Here is a 20,043-nt window from a genome sequence, read left to right on the forward strand (position 1 = left end):
AAGAGTCTGAACCTGCAGCAGCATGCTTGAAAAGTGTGGAGGTTTTATTCTAGGTTACTAGGCAATAAGATTTTCTCTGGATTGGTATAGCCATAACATAAACTCTCACGAGCTAGCCTGCTTCCTGTTAAAGCAGACACTGAGACAGCAATCCATCGTGTGAAATCCTGCCACTAAAGAAATTAGCAAACCACTCTTAAATCCAGCTTTTCAACTTACCCTACATACCACTTCAATCCAGATGAAAACGAATCTTTTCTAAACATATCCACCGGAAATTCCAGAGACTTACATTCTGGCAAAGCAAGTCGGTCTCAGGACTTGGAAGTCACTTGCTACTTGTGAATTCATGTCTCTATTTTTAAAATCCTGTGATAGATATCTTGAAATTTCTGTTTAAAACTTTTGATAACTAAAAATATATAATCAGTCAGTATTTGATATAATAGGTATGAAACCTACTTTTTCAGGTGCCTAACCTGAAAGAATGTTGAACATCAGGTTTGCCATGATTCTTATTTCACTGTTTTTGAGCAGTTCATTAATGATTTTATAGGCAAATCAGTTCAACAGATATAAACTCTTAATGCAAATGCATGTGGAGCCAAATGCTCACTCATTGTCCAATTTCTAAAGATCTACGAAGTAACCAGGCACTGCTTGGGACTTAGGATACAGAGCTAAACAAGGAAAATCCTCTTCATTTTTCTTAGGGTCTGAAAAGAGAAATAAACATGTAAATAGATAATGGTACCTGTACAGGATAACACAAGGCTGGAGGTACATATCCATTCCTTACCATCTTGCTCTTCCCTATGGAGAGTCCACTGGTCGTGAAATAAACTAAACCTGTGAGTATGGTATGTTCCTTGCAGCAAATGGAAACAGTTTATTCCAAGGAAAATCATTCCATGACTATTTCCTACACTGATTCAAGGACTATATTTGTAATGTTTGGAAGGAAGAAAATTTAGAAGGGGAAAAACGCAATGATCGTGCAGGTTGAAACAGAATGAAATAGCAGAAAGCCGTAGATGAGATACTAGGTGGCCTGCATTCTGACAAGCTGTGTGACCGTGGGAAAATCACTTAAACTTTCTGAGTCTCAGTTTTCTCATTTCTCAGTGGGGACAAAAGCTTTTTCCTGGCCAAGCTAATTATTGTATCACATGTGAAAGTGCTTTGTAAACTTTGCAAAATAAGACTTTAAAGGATTAAAAGTCTTAAATAAAAGTATAAGTAGGGCGATAATCATTACTAGTACATTTTCCTTTGCAAATACTTAGTTAATGTTAGCTTCGATTAACAAAAAGCAAGAACTTTTTATAGAATGGTAATTAGGCCTAGGACCAAGGAATTCATTGTTACCATAGAGTGGATGAGGGCTTCTAAGTCATTCCTGATTTCATTAACAAAATGATCATTTCTTTCAGTCTGGAACCTTAGTCCATTTTAGAGCACTGTCCTGCCATGTGTTCTTCTATTTAATCCTCACAGACTGGGTCACCCAAGAGTAGAGCAAACTTAGGGGCTTGCACCTTCATACTAAGGAGCCTCCTCTAGTTAGCCGCCACAACCTGCAACATAGAATGTGATTACCTAAAGGGAGATGAAGCACTTATGGCATAAGCAGAGTACGTTCACCAAATAAACAGAAAGAGAAGAGAGATACTTTTTTTGAAATTTGATATTTCAGAAAAATCAAAGTAGTCATGAGAAAAATCAGAACTTTGTCAGACTTCTGACAAAGTTCTTCTACTTATTTTAGAAGTGTAGCATTGCTTTTCTTCTAAGTTATGTATGGTACATAATGCGCTTAGGTCCTCCAGTGTTCTTATTTTTGGCCCTGGGACACCTACCAGAGCCCTGGTACATAGACAGTGATTTGGGAAGAGGCTTCAGAGACCGGAGTCTCATGTTCACATAATTGTTCATGAACCTTCCTCTCTTTCCCCCTCCTCTACCATTGCCAATTTACCTATAGAAAAATGCTGCTATTAATGAGTGGTGATTTGCCCCAGGTCCCCCTTGGGCCATCCTTAGGAGAAATTCAGAGAAATTCAACTCTCTGGCCTGAGGTTACACATCTAGTTATTAGAAAGAAGAGGATTAGCTCTGGCTGGCGTAGCTCAGTGGATTGAGCGCGGGCTGCGAACCAAAGCATCGCAGGTTCGATTCCCAGTCAGGGCACATGCCTGGGTTGCAGGCCAGGTCCCCAGTGGAGGCCACATGAGAGGCAACCAAATGTTGATGTTTTTCTCTCTCTTTCTCCCTTCCTTCCCCTCTCTAAAAATAAATAAATAAAATCTTAAAAAAAAAGAGGAGGATTAATATTATTGGGATGATGGTGGTGGTGATGATTAGAATAACATTTATCAAATATTCACTGCAGCCCTAGATACCATGCTAGGTGATACTGTATGTCATCCTTACAGTAATCGAGCTAAGAGGTATTTTTCCCATTTTAGAGACTAAATGGATCAGTGGTGGAAGAAATCAAGGAACTTACCCAAGGACACAAAAATTAAGTGGCAGACCTAGAATTCAAACTAAGTTTGTCTGTGTTTGAAGCCTATGACCTTTTCCCTGTACTGTTCTGCTATCAGGATGGAACAAGGACTAGAATCCAAGTTGTTTGGCTGGAAGGTTCATGTCCTGGCTGCAGTACATCATGGAGCCAACCAGGCAACACTTCTTTCAAATGCCAATTTAACACATCCTTTCAAGCAGTACCATCATCATTTATATTTCAAGTGCAGAAAAATAAAAATATTCATCTACCTTCTTCCACTGTACAGAGCTTTTCTTAGTTTTTGGCTGTGTAGCTGTCAAGATGGCAGTTCATGTACTTCCTCCTGTAATTTTGCTACTTGAAGGTTTTTTAGGAAAAATTCAAATAACCTAAAATTAACCATTTTAAAGTGTATAATTCAGTAGCATTTTATGCATTCACAATGTTGTGCAACCGTTACCTCTGTCTAGTTGCAAAACATCTTTGTCACGCCCATACCCATTAAGCAGTCAGTCCCCAACCCCCTGTCCCCTGCCAGCCCCTGGCAACCACCATTCTACTTTCTGTCTGTATGGATTTGCCTATTCTACATATTTCATACAATATATGACTTTGTGCCTGGCTACTTTCACTTAGATTCCTCCACAGTGCAGCATATATTGGTACTTCTTATTTTTTTATGATGGAATAATATCTCATTGTGTGATTATACCATATTTTGTATATCCATTTATCTGTTCATGGACATTTGGATTGTTTTCACCTTTTGGCTATTTTGAATGATGCAGTGAACATTTGCATAGTATCTGTTTGAGTCCCTGTTTTCAATTCTTTATCATTTACATTTGCATTATTTATATTGAAACCAACAATGTACAAGGTTTCTAATTGCTCCACACCTTCACCAACAATAATTCTCTCCCTCTCCCCCCTTTCTAACTACAGTAATAGGACCCTAGTCAATGCGAAATGGTATCTCACTGTGGTTGTGATTTGTGTTTCCCTAATGATTTCCCTAATAACTATTGAGCATCTTTTGATATACTTATTGGACATTTGTATATCTTCATTGAATAAATGTCTAATTCTGATACTTTAAAAATATTAAAGTAATAAGATTATCAGAATATCCTATGGCCTGAGAAATTTTTAGAAACAAAATCTTAAATATCTGAATTCTATCTAGTTCTATCCCAATTAAATCATCAAGTGGAGATTTAAAAGAAGAAAAGAAAAAAGCTTTTCACCTCTGAAACACTAAAGCAGAAATTGAGGCAGATTCTTACATCTTTTTGGTGCCTAATGAATTAGTCCCCTTAAGAATAATTCAGTTAGTAAAATCTCTGTCTACTTCCTCTGTTCTCACACCAGCCAGGTACTTTCTTAGAAAATAAAATGATCAATTTGGCTTTGTAGGCAAATTTTGAAAACTTGGCTTTAAGTTTAAATATTGGAATTATTTTACTTTTTTCTTTTTGACATGACTGAATCTACAAAATTGCTGAGGACAGGAAGTCAGTAAATTGTCCTTCCAATTCAGTCCAGTCCACATTTGTTGAACACCTGCTGTGTACGAGACACTGTGCCCAGTCATGAGCATGCGGATTCTCCCTAAAAGAAGCTTGTCATCCATGCAGATTATCTTACAAAGGGCAGTGCTGGAGTATCTAGCACCTGTACAAGAGGACAATTTTCCTCAGTAGAGCTATTTCCTTACTCCCATTTCTGCCATTTCTCTCAAGGCTTCTAAACATCTTATAGCTCTCAGAACTCAAGAGGGGGTAATGGCAGTAATGGTAGCAAGGGCAAAGTAAAGCCAGAGCATTTAGTTTGCAAAGGCTATTGACACTTTCGAGATCTGGGATTGTCTCTAGAGCAGGCAGGTACCTTAGCTCCCTTTCTCTTTCTTCTTACATATGTAATCACCTCCTTTCTCCCTTCCCTCAGTAAATGTGAGGATTAAATAAGATAATAATGTGTAAACTAGTTAGAAGAATTCCTCCCATATAGTAAGGATTTACTAAATGTTAACTACTATTATTATCTACCAAGTGCCAACTTGGTAGTGTTACCTTATGCTGGAAGTTCAGAGATTAATAAATTAGAGTCCCTGTCCTCTTAAGTGCTCAGTCTAATGAGAGAGACAAATGTGTAAGTATATAATTATAATAATATGATGCAAATAGAATGTAGAAGTTAAGCCATTCAACCCAGAGATGGAGGGAGCACTTTCGAATGCCTAGACACCTAATGTGGGCCTGAAAAATGAGTGTGATTTTGCCTGAAGGAAAAGTGATGAAGAGTATTCCAGGCCGAGGCTGAAGGATGTACAAAGGCAGGGAAGCATGCAAAGCCTGCTGTGTTCAGGGAGCTGTGAAAGGATTTTTATGGCTAGAGTGTGTGGAAGGGGAAAGTGGGCCAGCTTTGGCCAAAAGACGCAGTTTGCTGACCTGTGATTGAAAGTAAGCTTCCTCCTCCTATCTTTTCTTTCTACTTTCAGGAAGGAATCTTGACTGGAGAAGTGGCCACAGAATGTAGTATTCAGATTTTATCAAAAACCATTACATCATCTTTGCTGAGTGCCAGCGCACGCATGCATGTACCAAAAAGTATCTGCAGAGCATTTAGCTGGACTTCCCATGTAACAGGGCTGCCATATTGGAGAGGAAACGTGTTTGTCTCTCTGCTCTATTTCTCAGAGTGTGTGCTCTCAATGGACATGTTCCTGTGCAAGCAGTCAGCCTGTCCATTTGGGAATCTCTATGCAAAAGTACAGGTCTTGGATTTCAAACTTCTGCCCGGCTGCTGAAGGATTAGATTCTAGTCCCAGTATTTAACTGTTCTTTTGCACCAGTGTGGGTGAACTTTCCCTATTTATGGCTTTCCTGAAAGCTATTTCATTTCTGATAGGAATTTTCAGTAAAATAACAACAGAGTAGAACCTGATAAAGGGCATCCATAAAAAACCTACAAGCTAACATTTTACTTCCTGGTAAAAGACTGAATGTTTTCCTACCAAGATCAGGAAAAGGGCAGGGATGTCTGCTTACATCACCTCTGTTCACCATTGAACTGGATACTCTAGCCAGTCTAATAGGCAATAACTTTCCAATCTCCCCTCCCCTCAGTTCCTGATAGTTACTAATCTACTTTGTATCCCTATCAATCTGCTTATTTTATGTATTGCATATAAATGGAAACATACGATATTTGTCCTTTTGTGTTGGCTTAGCATAATGTCTTTAAAGTTTATTCCTGTTATAGTATGTACCAGAACTGTATTTCTTTTTTCTTTTTTTTTATCCTCATCCAAGGATATTTTTGTTGATTTTGGAGAACAAGGGAGTCAAGGGCAGGGAGAGAGAGACAGAGAGACAGAGAAACGTCAATGTGAGAGGGAAACATCAATCGGTTGCTTCTCTTAGGCATCCCTACTAGGGGGTCAAACCTGCAACCTAGGTATGTGCCCTGACCAGGGATCAAACCCTCAACCTTTTGGTGTACAGAACAACACTCCAAACAACTGAGCCATCTTTTTATGGCTGAGTAATGCACAACATTTTGCATATACATTCCTATGTTGATAAATACTTGGGTTGTTTTTACCTTGTGCCTAATGTGAATAATGCTCCTATGAATATGTACTTATTGGCCATTTATATTAATATATCTTTAGAGAAATGTCTATTCCAGTCGTTTGCCCATTTTGTATTGAATTTGTTGTTGCTGTGTAGGAGTTTGGGATATTAATCTGTTATCAGATAGATGATTTTCAATATCTTCCTCCATTCTGTGGATTGTCTTTTCACTCTCTTGATAGTATACTGTGATGCACAGAAGTTTTTAATTCTGATGATGCCCAACTTATTTTTCATATTTAATGCCTCTGCTTTCATTGCAATACTTAAAAATAATTACCTGATTCTAGGTCATGAAGATTTTTACCTGTATTTCCCTCTTAAGAGTTTTGTAGTTTTAACTCTTTGTACATTTTGAGTTGATTTTTTAAAATATGGTGTAAAGCAAGTGTTCAACTTCATTCTTTTTCATCTGGATATATAGATTTCCCAGCACCATTTGTTTAAAAAAATTATTCTTTCTTCATTGAATGGTCTTGGCAGCCTCATCAAAAGTTAATTTACCATATGTGTGAGAGTTTATTTCTGGGGTCTCTGTTCTGTGGCGCTGGTCTAGATGTCTGTCCTTGTGTCAGTTCCATAATGTTGTCATTATCATAGCTCTATAGTCCATTTTGAAATCGGAAAATGTGAGTCCTCCAATTTTGTTCTTTTTTCAAAATTTTTTTTTGGTCCATTTGGGGTCCCTTGAGTTTTCATATGAATTTTATGATATACTTTTCTGTTTCTGAAACATCATTGGGGTCCACACAGTTGTTTTTTAGATTTAAATAGTAACAAAGTAATGTCTATTAATTTACTTAAACTCATGTTTACAATTCTCTTCATTCATGTTTGTAGATCCAGATTTCCACCTGGTATTATTTTTCTTCTGTCTGAAGGACTTCCTTTAACTTTTACTGTAGTACACACGCTGGCGATCCTTTTCACTTTTGTATCACAGAAGATCTGTATTTCAACTTCAGTTTTCAAGGATATTTTTACTGAGTATAGAATTCTATGTTGGCAAGTTTTTTTCTTTCAGTGCTTTAAAGATGTTGCTCCAACTGTCTTGTTGTATTTCAATTTTGTATCCTGCAAGCTTTATATCCTACAACTGTTTCTGATGAGAAGTCAGCTCTCATTCTTATTTTGTTTCTCTGTGCATATTATGTCTTGTCTTTTCTCTGACAGCTTTTAAGATTTTTCTTTTTGTTATTAATTTTATGTAATTTGTTTATGATGTACTTTGGCATAACTTTATTTATGTTTCTTTTCTGGTATTCATTTAGATTCTCAGAACTATGGCTGTACAAGGGGACCCCAAGAAACAAAATTTATTTATTAAAATATTGTATATTTGTTCTTACATGTTTAAATTCATGTTTAAATACTTCAAAGTACTCTCCATTTGATGCAATAAACCTATTGAGCCGTTTTTCCCACTGCTCAAAACAGTTTTTGAACCCATCAATTTTGATGTCTTTTAGTGCTTCTGCACTTTTTTGTTTCTCACCTCTTTTACATCTGCAAATTGTTTCCCTTTGAGAAAGGAAACCAAAGAAGTCACTCAGGGTGAGATTGGGTGAACAGAGAGGGTGGGGCACAGGAGTCATGCTATTTTTAGTCAAAAACTGCTGAACACTCAGCACTGTGTGTAGCAAAATCATCTAGCGTAAAATGAGCAAACACGTTGAAAAGAGTCTTAAAAAAATTCATGGAAACAAAACACAGCCTCTCACAACACCACCAGCTGGTACACTGATGGAGGTGGATTCCTAGAACACTTACCTAGCAGGGGAAGCCTGTACTGCAAGGGGCCCACCCTCTGGAAGATAATTATAGATTTTGAGGGGGGTCCCCCCTCATATAGTTTCCATGAAATTTGAAAAACTTTGGCCATTATTTCTTAAAATAAGTTCTCTCTCCCTGCATCCTATATACAGATAAAATTACACTTATATTAGACCACCAAAAGCTATCTCACAGGTAACAATTCCAACTTCCTATGTTGCTTGGATTCAAAATAAAATCTTCTGGTTCTAGTTGGGTCTCTAGGTTACCAAGATGTATACTCTGCCTTCTGAGGTTTCATATTACCTCATCATTTACAACTCTGACTTTCAGTTTCCTCTTTATCTCTAGTAAGTAGGGATTTCTTTATTTCTTTCTCACATGCTGAGTAATACTTTTTAACATTTTTGTTATATTTTACCTACTCTCTCTATATTAAAAGAATTTCAGGTTATCTTGGTCCATATCTCTTTACAGATATATATCAGGGCCAGTTCCTGTTTACAAGATCCTACTTATTAAGGGCAAAGAGCAGGGTGTACACTCTAGCATGAGAATTCAGAACAAATAAATGTCGTGTGTGTGTGTGTGTGTATTGGTGTATGCATTTGGCATTTGAAACAAGCCTACCCACTATAACCCACTTCAATTTGATAATTCAGAACTTTTCATCAGTCACTTTGGGTATTAACTGGTGGTTATTAATTTTAAAAACTATTGAGGAGTAACAAGTTACACCTAAATTTCATTTCTGGTTAAGGTCCTCATTTAGGAACCATTTGACAGCTTATAAAATGTCATTATTTTTAATGGGTTGTAGTGAAATTTGATTCAGTGGCTACGTTCTCAGCCATATACAACTATACTGAGCTACCTAGTGAGGCACAGTGAGGGAGAAACATTGGCTTTAGGGGAGAGAAAGACTTAGTTTGAATTTTAATTCCAGAGCTCTTAGCAAGTCATATAATAAAAGCATAAGAAGTATACTTACATGAAAATTACTAGTCTAAAGCATACGCAGAACTTCAGGAATATAACTGTGGAGCACTAAAAATTCCACTATTTCATCTAACAAATATGTAATGAATGCTTGCCATACGTAAGGTAGTACCCTAGGCACTAAAGGAGAATACAGAATCCTTTTTCTGTGGGTTCTTATAGCTCAGGTGGGGAGCAGTGAGACCGATGTACAAATGAGTGTAGCACAAAGCAGCATATGAGTGGTGACAAGCATGCCACAGATGAAAGGCTGCAGTGGAGGCTGTTAGTTCTGAGCAGTCCGGCTTCTCACTTCACTATGACAGAGAGTGTTTTCATACCAAGCAGGGCAAGCCACAGCCCAGGCCGCACCTGAGACATTTCTGAACCTGATTATCCAGATGGTCACCCCCACAAAATCAACATGTATTTCTAGTCACTTGGTCTGATGTGCCTTCTCAGATTTAGCAAGGGGATCCTTCACAAGGACATTATTTTTAGGACACAGAAGAAGTTCCCAGAGGCCCATGTACAGGTTACAAGAACACATTTAGATATGAAATGTTAACCACAACACCTGGGATTTTCTTAAAAATCTAATCATGTAAAATAATACAGGGAAAGCAGTGTTCTCTAAATCCCAAAATTGGAGATGACTGTGAATAGGACAGCTGGAGAGACAAGTGTAAAATCCATGTGACAGAAAAGAAGAAATAATAGCCATTCCCAAACAACCAATACACAAGAAGCTATGAACATGATGAGTTGAGGCAAATTCATCCTGAGCCAGCCCTTCTGTCTGCGATCAGCAGAGAGGGCTGTGGGCAAAGGGAGGAGCATTGGATTATGGGAAGGAGAGAGGGGGAAGGAAGCTGTCAGGATACCTGGATTCAAGTATAAACTCTGCATCTGACTTAATGGGTAGTCTTGTGTAAATCACCCTCACATGATTTCACTCTCTTCATCTGTATGTTGGTCTCTTACATTTCTGAAAATAAATGAAAAGCTGTTAGAATTTTGAGTGATGGAGCTGATGGAGCAGGAAATCTTTCAGGTAGAGAGAGCCACTTTGTTTAAGGAACAAAAGGAAAATAATACAAAACTTGAGCACTGAGCTCTTCACAATAAATCAGTATACTCCATAGAATAATGATGAAGGTGGTCTAAGCATGATTATCCATGTCTTCTCCTATGGCCTGCCTCTACATTCCCAGTGCTAGCGTGAGGCCTAATATAAAATTGGTACTTAATGAATATTTGTGAGAGGGAAGAGAGGAAAGATAAACAGAGAGAGGGGAGAAGGGAAGGAAGCCAGCTAGCTCATTTGGGAAGTCCCTTCACAACAGGTGCCACATTGTGTGGTAGGGAATCCCTGTATTTAGTGGCCTTTCATATTGCAACAGTCTGTTTTAAAACAGAGCTGTTTAGTTAGACTGCTTTCTAACAACATTTACTAATTATAAACTATATTTGTGCTCAAAGGGCTTCCAGCCGTGGTAGCTTTTAGACCGTTTCTTTGTTGTGTGTACATGGTGCCATAATAGGTCAGTTCTGCTCAGCCAATTTCATTGACTCAGATAGGACTGCTTTATGGATGAGCTCTATCTTTTTCCTCAATATTTACTGTGGACAATAAGTAGTTTATACCTGGAAAGACAATTCATTTATTCCACAAGTACTTATAAAACACCTCCCAAAAGCTAGGTATTGTGTGCAATGCTTTGAGTACAGAGGTTTATAATATAGAAAAGGTCCCTGCCTTTGTGATGCTTACAGTGTCACGGGAGAATCTCATATTACATAAATAATTATATGATAATTAATGCAATTGTGATAAATGTTTTAAAAGGAAAGTACAGAATGTTACAAGAGAAACCTAAGCTAATTTGGAGGGGTGGGGTGAGGAAAGTAAGGTAAAATTAAAATTGTAAAGATCTTAAACATTTTCTTCTTTGAAATATAAAAAGATGAGATTACAGCCACAAGTTATTGATTTTATTAGGTATATTTAAATTTGTAAAAATGGACTTGTTCACAGAAACATAGAATCCTCAGAAATTTAATTTTTTTAATTTAATGAATGACTGAAAGGGAGATATTATTTACCCAAGAACACACAGCTTGCTTCTAGTAGTTCTAGAACTTGAACACAGGTCTCCTAATCTCCTCAGTGACTTAAAAAAATAAGATATTAACATATGAAGTAAAGATCAGCCTTTGCTAGTTGAACTGTTAAGTAACCACTCAGTACAAACTTGTATATTGAGTGAGGAAAGGAGTTTAGAGAGCAATGAATAAGGCAAATGCAAATTATAAAAAGAAATACACAAAATATGTCCTATCAGGCTGATTGTATCTGGTCAGAGTAAAGTCATAGCATATAAACCAAAGTGAGAAATACACACTGGAATCAGTGAAAATATATTTTAAAGGAATGTGCTTCTATTTCTTTAAAATATAAATAATAATGAATAAGTACAAATCTCCAAGCAGAAGTTTTTTAAACCCATTTTTATTCATGTGTAATATTATATGACATGTAAATTATTCTGACTGCTTTGCAGCCTGTGTGGTCTCTCAGTTAGGTTAACCATTGTTCGTGATATTCTGTTCCAATACATATTTCCCCTAGTATACCCTTGCATCGTACATAGGGTAGTCATTAGCTTTAGGCCAACAACATCTACAAGTAAATCTTCCTACTTTTTAATTCACAAGATTGGAAATCTGTGAACTGTTATTTTTCATACTAGAGGTTTTGGAATTAGTTGAATCGTTGAAACTAAAAGTATTAGGCTTCAAGGAGAACTTGAGGCTTGAATTCGAGAGAAAGCACCTAAGACAATGCTGAGCATATACTCAGCCTTAGGTAAGCATATATTGAATAGTGGAGACAAAAAGTTACAAAGTATTACGTTAAACCACATGAAATTCCATTTTTATAGATCAAAATAGTTGAATATTGGTGACTTTATATGATTCAGCCTATTACACAAAATTACAAAAAAGGGAATCTATAGCCTAATGTCAATAGGTGTGTATATTTATTAAATTTAAGTACACATACATTGACCATACTCCAGAATTTAACATATGAGAAGTTCTGGCAGTTGAATTAACCTTTAATCTCATAGGAAATCACAATTTAAATTTATTTAGGTGGCATAATTACTTCAGAAGCTAAACATATTCTAAAAGATCTTCTAAAAGTTATTCACACTTCATGAGTATGAATATAGTGAAGAAATACTGCTTATTTGATAACCAGGCTTTAATGGTGTGGACTGAAGTTAACTTGGGTATTTTGCTTTCAGACTTTTTCTATGCTGACCAACTTCTTTACTTTCTCCCAGTCAAATGCTGACCAAGCTTATCTTAGAAAAATCAGGAGGAAAGTAAAGAACTAATAGTGAAAACATTCTGTCAGATGCTTTGCTAGACAGTTTATGCATCATTGCATTTAATTCTCACAACAATCCTATGAGACAAATAATATTTCTATTTTACAGCCAAGGACACTGAGACCTAGAAAGGTTAAATAACTTGTCCAGGATCACACAGCTTGCAAGAGGTACAGAGCTAGCCTTCAAACATTCTTATTTTCACTATGTACTGGGCCGCTTATCTTACTATTTGTTTGCTTATTTATATTTTATACACCTTAAAATTGTCTTGTTTACTTATAGTAAATTCACACGAGTACAACAAGGGAATTGTTGTTATTTTCTTTTAGAAAGTAATATGGTAAAACACATTTGAATCGTTTCTTTTCTTTTAAGGATGAACGTGAAGCCAGAGAAAATGTGAAGAGAGAGCAAGATGAGGCCTATCGCCTTTCACTTGAAGCTGACAGAGCAAAGGTGGGTTTGCTCAAGAGACTTTTGGGATAAGGAACTCAATCTTAAATGGTTTTTATTATTTAAGTGCCGGTGCTTTTATCATTTTGCTCCCCAAGAATGTTGGGTTTGCAGTGGAGAAAGCAAGATTCAGTTAACAGAAAAGAATATAATTCTACCCCTGGTCCCAAAAGTATGGTTCATTTTTGACAAGATAAAGTTTGTTGAGAATCATAAAAATGAAAACAAAAATGGGCCTTGTGTCTATTTTATTTGATTTTTAGTCAGTTTCTGGTTCAACCTAGCAATTTTTTGCAAAAGCTTTTCAGATGATTCTAATATGCAGTTAGAGTGAGAACCACTGCTTTATTTAATACTTTTTGAGCACCTGCTTCTGTACTGGGCATTGAAAGAAGGGTAAAATAAATAAGCTACAGCTTCTGCCCTCAAAAGAAGGCTCACAATGTGGTATGGAGTAGATTAAATCAAGAATGCAGATAGCTTTAACACTTAGGCAGGATCCTAAATGTCTTAAGGGAAGCACTGAGCAGTTCAGTGAATAGGAGTTCAGTGGAAATTTTTTAGCTTTTTTTGGAAAGCCGCTAAGTGGGAATGGACTGGGGAAGCTTTCTTAGAAGAAGCTGTGTATATGAACTGGATAAAGAGGGTAAGCGAGAAAAAGTAATATATGCTAGCAGCAAGGGGCCAGAAAACAAGGAGTGCATGATAGAGGCTGACATAAGTGGAGTTGATGTTTGCATACAGGAAATGTAGCATAAAAGACTAGAAAGGAAGACTGGAGGAAGGTTCTGATTAATACAGCACTACCGAGAACTTCCTAGATATTTGAATGGGAACCCAACATGAACAGAGAGTTATGCTTTATTGGTTGTTTTTATTTTTTGAAAGATTTTATTTATTTTTGGAGAGAGGGGAAGGGAGAGAGAAAGAAAGGGAGAGAAACATCAATGTGAGAGAGGAACGATTGGTTGTCTCTTGTATACACTCCAACTGGAGACTGAACCTGCAACCCATTCATGTGCCCTGACCGGGAATCAAACCAGCAACCATTTGCTTTGCTGCATGACACCCAACCATCTGAGCTGCACCACGCAGGGCAGCTGTGCTTTATTGTTGCTTTCATTTTTATTCTTGTTCCAGAAAGAAATACTTCCATTTCCACAGTATACCTCTGGGGCATGCTGGGAATGAGCTTCGTTTTGTTTTGTTTTGTTTTTTAGGTAAATCTGTGTTTATTGAGTAATGGTTCCCTTTCTCTTTTATCAACAGAGGGAAGCTCATGAGAGAGAGATGGCAGAACAGTTTCGCTTGGAGCAGATTCGAAAAGAACAAGAAGAAGAGCGGGAGGTAGGGCATAACTTTTAGAAAATTATTCAGACTAGTTTGTTTTCTCTGCATTTGATACTGAGGCTGTTAATAGCTCTTACAACTTACTTCTTTTCACTTTTCCTAGACTCATTTTAGTATGGAAGACCTTAACCTTTCCCAATATTGTAGTTTCAGCCTTTTTCCCAGGCTTCACTTTACCCACCAAAAGACACTGTGAGTTACTTCTTGCACTGGACCTCTACATGGGAAATCCATTTAGCTTAGCTCATTTTTTCACCACTAAGTTCATGTCATATCCATAATAATATAGAGAATTTTTCATTCACTCATTTTGTAACTTTTCATTGAAAAGTTACACACTTAGTGTGTACCCAAAATCTGTTAGGGGATAGGGATGCAGACATGGATTCTCCCATCCAGGAGTTCATAGTCTTATAAAAATAGAATTACAGTACCATATGTAACGTTATTATGGAAGTTTGTCTGAAGTGCAGTGAAAACAAAGAGAAGGGGTGTCAAATGACTTCCCAGGGTGGTTTCACAAAAAAGGACTTCCAGAACATTTTTCTAAACGTGGGATTAATAGCAAGATTCACTTAGAAAAAGAGGAAGCCATCTAACAAGTAATGGAAAGACCTGGAGGTCCCTAACTTGAGCTGAGGAAAAGTCTGTTATTAGTTGTCATTCTCAGTCAGAGGGTGCCACCTCGTATTTATTCAGCTAATGTTTTTGAACAAGAACTGTGCTGAGCGCTGAAAAATAAACAAAGGATAATAAAACATTTTCTGCCTGCTGAAAGAGATTACATCTTATAGGGAAGATGCAAAATGTCTACAACTAACAGCAAGTCAGGAGAAAATGTGCAAAATAACATGAGAGTAAAAGCAAAACACTTAAGGAGTTCAAGGGCAAAGTAAAAATCACTTACAGCTTTGAGAGTCAGTCAGCACCCTAGAAGAAGTGATATTTGAGCTTTGTGTTCAAATATGTGTAATATTTTACTCTATGCAAATCAAAGTTTATTCATGTTCAAACACTTATTGAGCACCTATCATATATGCACTAGATACTATGCCTGACAAACCCGTCTCTGTACACTGAGGGCTCTCAATTATGGCAGGTAGAAAATATTTTGTTGAGCATCTCCTGTATCAACTGCTCTGCTAGCTGCTTTATATCTGCTTACTCATTGACTGCTAAAACAAGTTACAAGGTTAGAGATTTCTCCACAAGTGAGAAAAACTGAAGCTCACTGAGAAGTCACACACAGAAATGGGAACTGCTGAGATTCTTACCTCCGCCTTTATGCGTACAAGGCTCTTGCTTTCGCGCTCACTCCATTCAGTACAAGGCCATGTGTCATCATATGTGTCTACAGGAATCACATATGCAAAGTTTCACAGAAGTTTAGATAAGAGAGATCTGTTGCCATGTTTTTGGGCTATTTCAAAAAGTAGTTTAAAAATTTAGGACTCTTGCTTTTTCATGCTTTCTTTTACACATGCTCTCTCTCTCTCTCTCAATAGCATATCTTCAACCTTATACTTGCTAAATGTCAGTATACACAGTTAACCACGTGTTCTGGATCTAGAGCTTGGGAGCATATGTACTTTTTCTGATGCTTTATTTCCTGTGGGCTTAAATTTTCTCTCCAGATATAGGCAAAGCCTGTCCTCTCATAGAAGACCCCATAAACATTTTTTAGTGTGCCTCAATATATATGCTCTGGCTGTAAACATGTGAGAGGATGGGGCAGAGAGGGAGGGAGGACAAGTCATATTTTATTTATTTTTTTTATTGTATTTTTTTCCATTATCATTTAATCCCCTTAAATACCTCTCCCGCCCGTAGTCACTACACTGTTGTCCATGTCCATAAGTTCTTTTTCCTTTTTGCTCAATCCTTAGACCCCTAACTTCCTTCACTCTTCAGTGTCATCCTGCTCTCTATGAGTCTGTCTCTGTTGTGCTTGTTAGTTCAGTTTGTTCATTAGAATCCACATATCAGTGAAATCATATGGTATTTGTCTTTCTCAAACTGGCTTATTTCAGTTAGCATAATGTTTTCTAGGTCTATCCATGCTGTCAAAAAGGGCAAATTTGTCTTCTTTTTTATGGCTGAGTAGTATTCCGTTGTTTAAATATCCCATGGTTGTTTTATCCACCCATTTACCAATGGATACTTGAGCTGCTTCCATATCTTGGCAATTGTAAATAACACTACAATGAACATAGGGATGCTTATGTTCTTTCAAATTAGTGTTTTCAGTTCTTTCAGATATATTTCCAGAAGAGGGATCACTGGATCAAAAGGCAGATCCTTTCTCCACCTCCTCACCAGCACTTGCTTGTTGATTTATTGGTGATAGCCCTTTTGATAGGTGTGAGGTGATATCTCATTGTGGTTTTAATTTGCATCTCTCTGATGATTAGTGACATTGAGCATTTTTCCATATGTCTGTTGGCCATTTGTATGTCCTCTTTGTAGAAGTGTCAGTCAAATCCATTGCCCATTTTTTAATTGCATTGTTTTTGGTGTTAATTTTGTAAGTTATTTATAAATTTTGGATATTAACCCTTATCAGATATTGGCGAATATGTTCTCCCATTCTGTGGGTTGTCTTTTTATCTTGTTGATGTTTTCCTTTGCTATACAAAAATTTTTTAGTGCCATTTATTTATTTTTTTCTTTTGTTTACCTTGCCTGGAGGGATAATATCCAATAAAAAATGACTACAAGCAGTGTCTGAGATTCTGCTGCCTATATTTTCTTCTGCAGTTTTTTTGGTTTTGGGTCTAACATTTAAGTCTTTAATCCATTTTGAATTTGTTCTTGTGTGTAGTGTTAAGAAGGTGGTCTAGTTTCATTTTTGTACACATATCTGTCCAATTTTTCTAACACCATTTATTGAATAAGCTAGCTTTTGCCTATTATATGTACTTGCTTCCTCTGTTGAATATTAATTGACTGTAAAGGTATGAGTTTATTTCTGGCTCTCTATTCTCTTCCTTAGATCTATGTGTCTATTTTTATGCTGGTACCATGCTGTTTTGATTACTGTGGCCTTATAGTATAGTTTGATATTAGGTAGCATGATTCCTTCAATTTTGTTGTTCTTTCACAGATTCACTGTTGCTATGCAGGACCTTTTGTTCTATATAAATTTCTGAAATACTTGTTCTAGTTCTGTGAAATATGTCATTACATCTTGATAGAAGTTGCATTGAATTTATGGAATGCTTTGGGTAGTATGGACATTTTAATGATGTTAATTCTTCCTATCCATGAACAGGGTATGTGCTTCTACTTATTTGTATCTTCTTCAGTGTCTTATAATTTTCTGAGTACAGGTCTTTTATGTCCTTGGTTAGGTTATTTCTGGGTATTTTATTCGTTTTGAAGCAATTGTGAATGGGATTGTTTTCTTAATTTCCCTTTCTATTAGTTCATTACTGGCATATAAAAATGCAACTGATTCCTGGATATTAATTTTGTATTCTACTTTGCTGAATTCATTGATCAGTTCTAGTAGTTTCTTGAGGTTCTGTGTGTATACTATCATGTCATCTGCAAATAAAGACAGTTTTACTTCTTCCTTTCCAATTTGGATGTCTTTTATTTCTTCTTGTCTGATTGCTGTAGCTAGGACTTCTAATACCATGTTGAATAAGAGAGGTAAAAGTAAACACCCGCTTCTTGTTCCCAGTCTTAAGGGGATTCCCCTTAAGATGCTTATAGTTTTTACCCACTGAGTAGGATGCTGGCAGTGAGTTTCTCATATATGGTGTTTATTATGTTTAGGTATGTTCCCTCTAATTCCACGTTGCTGAGAATTTTATAAACGTGTGCTGGATTTTATCAAATGTTTTTTCTGCATCTATTGATAGAGTCATATGGTTTTCATCCTTCATTTTGTTTTTGTGGTGAATCATATTTATTGATTTGCAAATATTGTACCAACCTTGCATTCCAGAATAAATCCTGCTTGATAGTGATGTATGATCTTTTTGATGCATTGCTGTATTCTGTTTGCAAATATTTCGTTGAGGATTTTTAGTGTCTATGTTCATTGGTGATATTGGCCTATAATCTTCTTTCTTTAGTGTCTTTATCTGGTTTTGGAATTAGGATTATGCTGGCCTCATAAAAATAAGATTGGGAGCCTTACCTCCTATTGAATTTTTTGAAATAGTTTCAGAAGAAATGTTAGTTCTTCTTGGAATGTTTGATAAAATTCACCTGTGAAGCCATCTGGTCCAGGACTTTTGTTTGTTTGATTCTTTTGATCACTGCTTCAATTTTACTAGGTGTTCTCTGTCCATTCAGATACTCTGGTTCTTTGTGATTTAGTTTTGGAAGATTGCATGTTTCTAAGAATTGAACCATTTTGTCCAGGTTGTCCAGTTTGTTGGCATATAGTTGTTTTTAATATTTTCTTACAAACCTTTGTATTTCTTTTCTTTCAACTCTTATTTCTCCCATTTCTCCCCTTTCATTTCTGATTTTATTTATTTGGGTCCTCTTTTTTTCTTGATGAGTCCGGTTAAAGGGTTGTCAATCTTTATCTTTTCAGAGAATCAGCTCTTGGATTCATTGATCTTCAGTATCCTTTTTTAAGACTCTATTTCACATATTTCCACTCTGATCTTTATTATTTCCTTCCTTCTACTTACTTTTGGCTTTGTTATTCTTTTTCGAGTTTCTCTAAGTGTAAAGTTAGAGTGTTTATTTGAGCCTTTTCTTGTTTTTTGAGGTAAGCCTATAATCCTATGAGTCTTAGGATTCCTTTCTCAGTGTGCCACAGATTTTGGATTATTTTGGCCTCATTTTTATTTGTTTTGAGGTCTTTTGATTTCTTCCTTGATCTCATTGTTGACCCATTCCTTGTTTAGTAACATGGTATTTAGCTTCCCTGTCTTTATGTGTTTTTCAGTGTTCTTCTTGTGATTCATTTCTAGGCTTATAGGATTGTGGTCAGAAGATGCTTGATGATTTCAATCTTGAATTTATTGAGACTTGTTATGTGTCTAACATGTGGTCTATCCTAGAAAACATTCCATGTGCACTTGAAAAGTATGTGTATTCTGCTGCTTTAGGATGAAATGCTCTGAAGATGTCAATTAAATCTATTTGATCTAGTGTGCCTTTTAAGGCTGTCTCCTTGTTGATTTTCTGTCTGGAAGATCTATCAGTTGAAGTCAGTGGGGTGTTAAAATCCCAACTATGACTGTATTTCTGTCAGTCTCTCCCTTTTATGTCCATCAAGATTTGCTTTACATATTTAGGCGGTCCTGTGCTGGTTGTGTAAATGTTTACTAGATATATCCTCATGTTGGATTGTTCCCTTTATCATTCTGTAGTGTCCTTCTTTGTCTCTTACTATAGCCTTCATTTTAAAGTTGGGTTTCTTTTGTTTGATATAAGTATTGCTATCCCAACTTTTTTTCCTTTCCATTTGCATGAAATATCTTTTTCCATCCCTTTACTTTTAGTCCACGTGTATCTTTTGATCTGAGATGGGTCTCTTGGAGGCAGCATATATATGGGTCTTGTCTTATCCATTCAGCTACACTGTGTCTTTTGGTTGAAGCATTTACATTTAAGGTGATTATTGATAGGTATGTATGTATGTATTGATAGGTATGTAACATTTGATTTTTACATTGTTTTCCTGTTTTTCTTTTTTCATCTCTTTTTGTTCTCCTTCAAGCAAGCCCTTTAACATTTGTTGCAGTACTGGTTTGGTTGTAACAAACTCCTTTAGCTTTTTCTTGTCTTGAAAGGTGCTTATTTCTCCTTTGATTTTAAATGATAGCCTTGCTGGGTAAATTAGCCTTAGTTGTAGATCCCTGCTTTTCATCAGCTTGAATATTTCACACCACCCACTTCTGGCCTGAAATGTTTCTGTTGAAAAATCAGATGCCAGTCTAATTGGTGCTCCCTTATATGTAACTAC

General features: G+C 36.5%; 1 protein-coding gene across 1 annotated transcript in view; it reads left to right on the forward strand.

The window, feature by feature from the left end:
• FAF1 (Fas associated factor 1) overlaps window positions 1–20,043 on the forward strand; it is a 412,428-nt gene that overhangs the window by 335,359 nt on the left and 57,026 nt on the right. The window contains exons 16-17 of the mRNA XM_045857312.1: window positions 12,681–12,761; window positions 14,028–14,105. Coding sequence (XP_045713268.1) covers window positions 12,681–12,761; window positions 14,028–14,105 — 159 coding nt within the window. The remainder of the gene's footprint in view (window positions 1–12,680; window positions 12,762–14,027; window positions 14,106–20,043) is intronic.

This window comes from Phyllostomus hastatus, unplaced genomic scaffold (assembly GCF_019186645.2).
Source record: "Phyllostomus hastatus isolate PE091 unplaced genomic scaffold, TTU_PhHast_1.1 phas_contig_147, whole genome shotgun sequence".
Taxonomy (NCBI): Eukaryota; Metazoa; Chordata; class Mammalia; order Chiroptera; family Phyllostomidae; genus Phyllostomus; species Phyllostomus hastatus.